The sequence below is a fragment of the Pterocles gutturalis genome, unplaced genomic scaffold (assembly GCF_000699245.1).
Source record: "Pterocles gutturalis isolate BGI_N339 unplaced genomic scaffold, ASM69924v1 scaffold12341, whole genome shotgun sequence".
NCBI classification, from domain to species: Eukaryota; Metazoa; Chordata; class Aves; order Pterocliformes; family Pteroclidae; genus Pterocles; species Pterocles gutturalis.
This window is the reverse complement of record NW_010097919.1, coordinates 1-6,955: the sequence shown is the minus strand read 5'-3', so window position 1 is coordinate 6,955 and position 6,955 is coordinate 1. Positions and strand designations below refer to the sequence as shown.

The 6,955-nt window shown below is 47.2% G+C and overlaps 1 protein-coding gene across 1 annotated transcript in view; it reads left to right on the top strand.

The window, feature by feature from the left end:
- The window catches only part of LOC104471647 (proline-serine-threonine phosphatase-interacting protein 2-like), a gene marked incomplete at its 3' end in the record, with an annotated part of 10,305 nt that extends 3,669 nt beyond the window's left edge, over nt 1-6,636 (top strand). The window contains exons 2-5 of the mRNA XM_010087049.1: nt 3,483-3,583; nt 4,899-4,976; nt 5,706-5,740; nt 6,530-6,636. Of these exons, the coding sequence (XP_010085351.1) occupies nt 3,483-3,583; nt 4,899-4,976; nt 5,706-5,740; nt 6,530-6,636 (321 nt within the window). The remainder of the gene's footprint in view (nt 1-3,482; nt 3,584-4,898; nt 4,977-5,705; nt 5,741-6,529) is intronic.
- Nucleotides 6,637-6,955: the final 319 nt, after the last annotated feature.

The following is a 6,955-nucleotide window of genomic DNA, read 5'->3' as shown; positions in this document are numbered from 1 at the left end:
GGCCAGTTTGGGTCTCAGTCCTAACCCTGAGGTGGAATCCTGGGCTGGTCACGGGGGCTGTGCTCCCTCCCAGCTCCTCCTGCCCCTGCAGACACGGGCCCAGCAGAGAAGCTGGAAAGTCCTTGACTGTCCTGGCAGCAGCTCTGCCCATCAGTGTGTGATCAGCTTCTCCTCAGCACAAACCCAAACAGCCTCACACCAGCTGCTGGGAAGAGAGTGAACTCTGTCCCAGCTGGAACCAGGACAATTTGCAGTTAATACTTTTCCTCCCAGTTATGAGTTTTGTCTGTCCTGTTGTACCCAGCCGGTTATGGGATGGGGAGGAACAGTTGCCTCCTGCAGCATCTCCTGCTGTCCTTACCCTGCTCCCTGCAGACACCAGCAGAAGCATTTTTCTTGGTCTCAGAAACCTCTCCAGGACCCTGAATGATTTTGATGCTGTATTGACTGCAAGTGAGAATAGCACAGACATTTATTGCTGCACGGTGTTTCCGACGACTAAAATAGACGTGGGGCTTCTGCTGTGTTTCTCTGAGCAATGAAGCCAGCTGGGTGTTGGTCTCTTCTCCCAAGTAACAAGTGATAGGACAAGAGGAAATGGCCTCAAGTTGTGCCAGGGGAGGTTTAGATTGGGTATTAGTGAAAAACCCCAAAAGGGTTGTCAAGCACTGGAACAGGCCGCGCAGGGGAGTGGTGGAGTCACCATCCCTGGGGATATTTAAAAGATGTGTAGATGTGGCACTTAGGGACATGGTTCAGTGGTGTGGTGGCAGTGTTATGTTTATGGTTGGATTCAATAATCTTAAAGGTCTTTCCCAACCTAAATGATTCTATGATCCTCCCATGTCACTGGCTTCGTATGGTGTGTGTCTGGAGGGGGGTTTCCATGTAAAACTGGGTAGAAGATGGAAAAGTCAAGCTCAGCAGCTTTGCCTTTTAGCTGTGACTCACACAAGGTCATAATATGACTGCAGCTCCCCACTAGCGCATTTTAGCCCCTCTTTTGGCTAAAAGTGAAAACAGAACCCAAAGCATCCCAAGCAGCACACAAATTCCTCCTCTTCAGCGAGTCTGTTGGGAGAACAGCACAAACCCAGGCAGCAGATAGGGAAGGTGGGGCACGTCCTGCTGAGCTGGGAAACATCAGCTGCCACTTTGTCACCTTGAAATCATCTGTTGGTAGTTTCCATGGGCTGTTCTCTAAAATAACACATGGGCTTGGAGCTCTGCCCAGTGGGGATGGCCATGACAGCTGCGTGCTGCAGGGTGGGAGGAGAGGTGCTCATCCTCTCACATCCCTCTGGTTGGAGAAGGCTTGGTGCAACTCCCCATCCTCCATACCTGTCTTTAGCTTAGTTTATTTTGTCTTTATGTCTTGTCCTCCGCACCTGTGGCTTTTAGGAAATACATACGTGCTGGAATTAAATCCTTCTTCTGGAGGAAGTAGCTTAGGGCACATTTTTTGATGGATGCTCCTAATTTTTCCCTGGGAGCTTCTACCCAGCACAGCAAACCTGCACATCCCGAGCAGCAGAGAGGGATGCAGGAGCCGTTGGGTGTCCCACGTGGTGCGGCTCTGACCGCTCCATCCTGCCCAGGCTTGCAGTGACCAGTGGTCATTCTCTGCATCCATTTTATTTCCTTTGAAACCACAGATAGGAAGTCAAGTTGGGATGTTCCTGCATTTTGCAACTGTTATGAAGACCGACTTCAGTGCAAGCGCGTTTCCTTTTTTACAGACCCAATTAGCAAAGACACGATGCAAACGGAGTTGTGGGTTTTTCAGCAATAAGACAATTTTGGAGGGATGTTCGTGCTTCGTAAAGAAACAGAAATTGTTTTGTTTTCTGCTTAGGTCTTGCTCCACAGTCTCCTCTTCTCTTGTGTGCCATGGATGGAGCAAACCCCCGGGATGCCCAGGGATTTCCTGCAGGTCCCACTCCACTGCTTCACTTCTTGCTTTCTGGCCACTAGCATTCAAGTCCTTGAATGGGCAAGGAAGTCCCACATGATAAAATCCTTCATTTACCATTAATATCACCCCTCTTCTTCCTCATTTCTTGCACCAGTCATGAACTCCTGAGAAATCCCCCTTTCTGCTGCCCACAATTTCACGTCAGTTCTCTGCATGCTCTCATCCTGCCTTCAAAACGTTTTCTGAACCTCTCCGTCCTGATGTTATTCCTCTCCAAGCTTCTTAACAACTGTTTTATGGTTTTTGCTTCCCTTCCCTGAGTTTCATCTCTGCCCCTACCATTGCTTCCTTTCTGCAGCGTCTTTCCCGGTATTTTTTGCTCCCATATGTGCCAATTTATGCAACACCGACTGGTCCTCTTTGCGGAAGACCACAGGTAGCACCTGCTTTGGGCTTCTTCCAAAGGAGAGGTCATGGTCAGAGCATCCCTCTGTATTATCATAGCACTTCGGAGCCCTGCTCCTGGCCCAGGTCTCCAGGTAAATCCTCAACAGTCAGAGGGCAAAAATCAATTTGTTTTTCCGAAGGTGCCTCCTGGCATGGGTATGAGGAAAGGATGGGGTAGAGTTAGTCAACCTTCATCCTTACCCACCTACATCATTGCTGCATGCATCTTTTTTTTTTTTTTTTTTTTTTTTTTAATAAGCATCAGTACAATACATATTTTTAAGAAATAATTTGAAGGAAAGCAGTGATCCTTCGAAGCCTATGGGAAGTGCGAGTTGGGAGATGGAACTTTGCTCCATGAGTGGTGGAGGCAGGACCTCTCCACGGCGGTGGTAGTTTGTGGGGAGTTAAGAAGCTCTGTGTGATGTGTTGGAGGGCATGCAGCAGTGGTGGGGGAGGACCTGGTACTTAGGGAAACGATCTTTGCAGGGGTGTTTTGAATAGAAGTGTGGGACAGTGTTGCTTTTTGCAAGGCTGTTGCAGCAGCAGTCGTTGGGTGCATCCATACGTTCCTGTAAGGGTAGAAAGACAAGCCCATCTCAGCAATCCTGTGAAGAAAGTTCTGATAAATTCACCTCCATCCAACCCAGAGGTTGTCTCCTACAGCCAGATGTGAGGGTGATGCCCAGAATAGTGCAAGTCAATGCTAACCAAGATCCATCTCCATTTCTGCAGAAACTGGGAGGAGCAGTAGTAGGACGGGCTGTATCTAGAGACTTGGAGGGTTTTTAGTGTTTGATTTAATTAAGTTAGAGCTGACAGCTAAGCTTCTAGGAGGAGGTGCCATGTGCGGTGGAGCCAGCTATGCTTAGACCAAGAAGGAGCGATAGGATGTGGTAGGACTGAGCTCTTCTGTTTTCTGAAAGTGCCTTGTCCCAGATTACTGCCATTGTTCCCATTCTGGAGCCTCTCCCACCCCTAAGTGGAAAAGATCTTATTTTGTAAAGAGGCACTTGCACACTTACTCCCAGCTGAGCCATCGCTTGTGCAAATGCCGCTGGAGGTGGCAATGGCCATGGACAGCACAGATGAGGATGTGATTCGGTTCTTGTGTTTTCAGAGTACGGATCTGACGAGCACAGTTGGCTACGACAGCATCATTCAACATCTGAATGATGGCAGGAAGAACTGCAAAGAGTTTGAAGACTTTCTGAAGGAAAGGTATGGAGCTGCCTCTGAAAGCGGGTTGGGTTGAACCTGGGAAGTGGGATGGTGGAACCACTTCTACTCCTTGTATTCCTAGTTTGGTTTCTGTCGCATTTTCACCTTGCAGAAGATCGGGTGAAGACCTTGGAATAGGAGAGCCATGGCTTTGTCCTGAACTTGTCTTTGTATGTTATGGACAGCCCATAGATTTTCTGGTGAAAAGAAGCAGTAGCATTAGATAGTGGCTTCATTAATCAGAGGATATGACCTAAGCAGAGGTTTTGTGGCTACAAAGGCACTACTGAGATGGTCTGGCTGTGTATTTTGACTTTGTGGTTCACCTGGTTAGCAATGGCTAAATACGAAGAGCGTTGTAGAACAACCCTGAATTAACGTGATTTTGGTGTTGAGAACTGGAGAAAACAAACCTCTGAATAAAACACTTGGTACGAAACAGCCCGGAACAAATGTCCAATGTCTGTTGGATCTGATGCTTTGTTGCAAAAATAAATTAATGGGAATATTGTTAGACAGAGGGGGGAAAAAAAAATTATAATCTCTATTTTTTCCATTCCCCTACAAGCTTTTGGAGTTTTTATAGGGTTAAGTTAAGTGAACCCCAGTGCCAAACTCTAGAAATCAACAACATAGGCATCTGCCTCACAGAAAGAGGCATTTTAGGAAGCTATTTATTTTATACAGTAGATCTTCTAATGCAAGCCCCTAGCAGAATTTATTTCTCTCTGCTGCCTGCAGATAGCTAGGGTGTCTCAAACAGATGGAGATATCTACATGTGACCAAACAAGTCCAACCCTGGTTGTCTCTACAGATTTCAAAGCCAATGCAGAAAGCTCAGCTTTGGGGTGCATGTATGGTGGCTGAGTGGCCTTTGAGATGCCCACTCCCTTCTGTCACATTTGGTTTAAAACAGCCAGTGGATTCAGAAGTACTTTGTCTGGATGGACCGACAGATGCTGATGGCTGAGAGGCAGAAAATACGTGATCACACCAACTTTATTCCTGTAGGAAATGGAGCTAAAAACTCCTCAGGTGACTCAGCTGGCTGCATCTAGCCACCAGCTCTGCTGCCTGCTTAGTCCTCCATCTCCTGCGGAGGTGGTCCTTGCACCCATCGGCCATGGGAGATGGGGAGAGCAATGCATTGGGACCAGAGACACAGCAAAACAAAGTGTTTTCAGTAGAAAGGCTGTTGGGAAACTGCAAACAAGAGTTTTCCTTCAGCCAGCTGTCCACAGTTGGTTTGCAGCAAGTCAGAAGATCGGAAGGGTGTTAAGAGAACTTCCTCTCCTGTCTCTCTTTCCTCAACAGGGCAATTATAGAAGAAAAATATGGCAAAGAGCTCATTAACTTGTCAAAGAAGAAGCCCTGTGGGCAGACAGAGCTGAAGTAAGTTGACAGTCCTGTGTGTGGTTTGCTTTTATGGGTGTCCTCACTTGGAGCAATGAAGGAGGAGGAGAAGGAAGGAGGCTGTAAGAGACAAAACAAGGTTGAAATGTGATTGGCATGTTACCAGAAGATGATCTGAAATCGGTCTTGTGAATGAACGGTGCACAGTTGGGTTGGTGTTTGCTAGTAATCAAGTTGGACTCCACCAAGTTCCCACCAGCTGTAGACTAACCAAAACATCATAGAGATGCGGGATTTTTTGCCAAGGATCACTGGACCTTGGGTTTGCTTCTCAATGTTTTTGTAGCCAGGGGGAAGTACTGGCACTTCCTTGGCTCAAACCATGCAAATCTTCAAAGCCCAGCATGTTAGCACCCCGGTGCTGTGGTCACTGCAGTTGGCTCCATGAGTGGGTCTCCATTTCCTCTGTGACCCCTGGCACCTTCTGCTTCCTGCTTTCTTTCTGTACTTTATACGTGCCTGGTCCGATATTCTCAAATCATTTATTTACAGTTTTATATTGAGGTGTAACAATAAAATGCTTCTGAAATCGTTAGTGTCCAATATTAATAGGGAGAAAAGTTCCAACCGTTGGCCAATGCACCACATGGAAGGTGTTCTTCTGTCCCAAGACATCATTTTGGGAGGTTGCCTGAAACATCTGTCTTGACATTCAGAATATATAATAATAGCATCCACTGTTTTTAATCCTCTGCATGTGTTTTTCAGCACTCTGAAGAGATCCCTGGATGTTTTCAAACAACGTAAGTCATTCTTCAGCACCAACGCCTGCAGGTGACTGCTGGGGAAGAAAATAGCAGAGAAACCTCCAAACCAGGCTCATGCCAGGGTGTGGAATTTGGGACAAAGCGCTCCAGGGCACGGGTGGGAGAGGGGACCCATGGGGTGTCCCTTTAGGGAACTCTCAGGGTTCTGGGGCTGGCTGCTTGCATTGTACAGCAGAAGCTGTGCATGGGAAGCTCAGATTGAGTTTGTTGGACTGGCTCGCCTTGTTCTCTTCTTCACACAGTAATTGGAGCATCTAAAGGACGATGCTTTGGCCACCTGACATTGTCCCTTTGTTGCCATGTGTCACAGCTCCCCAGGGTACAGGCTGCCAGAGTCAAGGGCTAGTGCTCTTCTGTCCTGTGCTGAGTCCACCCTCCACCCCAGTGTGGTTTGTCTGCTGTCCTATACCTTTTATTTTATTTTGTTTTGGTTTATTTTATTTTATTTTAGCATATTATTTTCTGTGTCCCAAGTTGGTCATCTGCTAGCCTGGGGCAATGCTTCTTTCAGACATCTGCTTCAGAGTGTGATGTGTTGAAACATGCTTGAATTCATCTGGATGCGGTGGAGATGTGACTGTACTTGTTTGAGTAACTTCTTTTGATGTGAGGCTGCCTCAAAAGTGCTGCTGCTTTTATGTGTTTCTGCACGAGGATATATTATGTGGGGTCTCTGGGTCAGGTTGATGTCAACTGCAACAGCTGACTTGAGCAACAGAGTCTTTTCATTAGTATGTTTTTTTTTGTATTTTTTTTTCTTTGCAGAGATAGACAAGGTGGGGCAAGGTCACGTCCAACTGGCGCAAACCCTGCGGGAGGAAGCAAAGAAAATGGAAGACTTCAGGGAAAAGCAAAAACTGCATCGGAAAAAGGTCAGGCTCCATGGGAGCACGTGCCTTGGCCACAGGGTGTTGATCTTGTCCCAGTGATGGGCTGCTCCTGGCTGGTATCTCCTGCTGTGCCCCAGCTCCCTCTGTGCCCGTGAGCTCCTTCCTACGTGTTGCAACAGCGTTGGTGAACTGTGCAGCAATCTTTGACTTCCTTCTTCTCACTGCCACATCTTCTCCTTTGGGCACCTCTTGGGGCCAGCAATAGCAGGGGCTCAGCTTCAGGGATGCCAGCGTCAACCAGGGATGTTTTTAAAGCATATATATATATATACACATACATACATACATATATATATATATA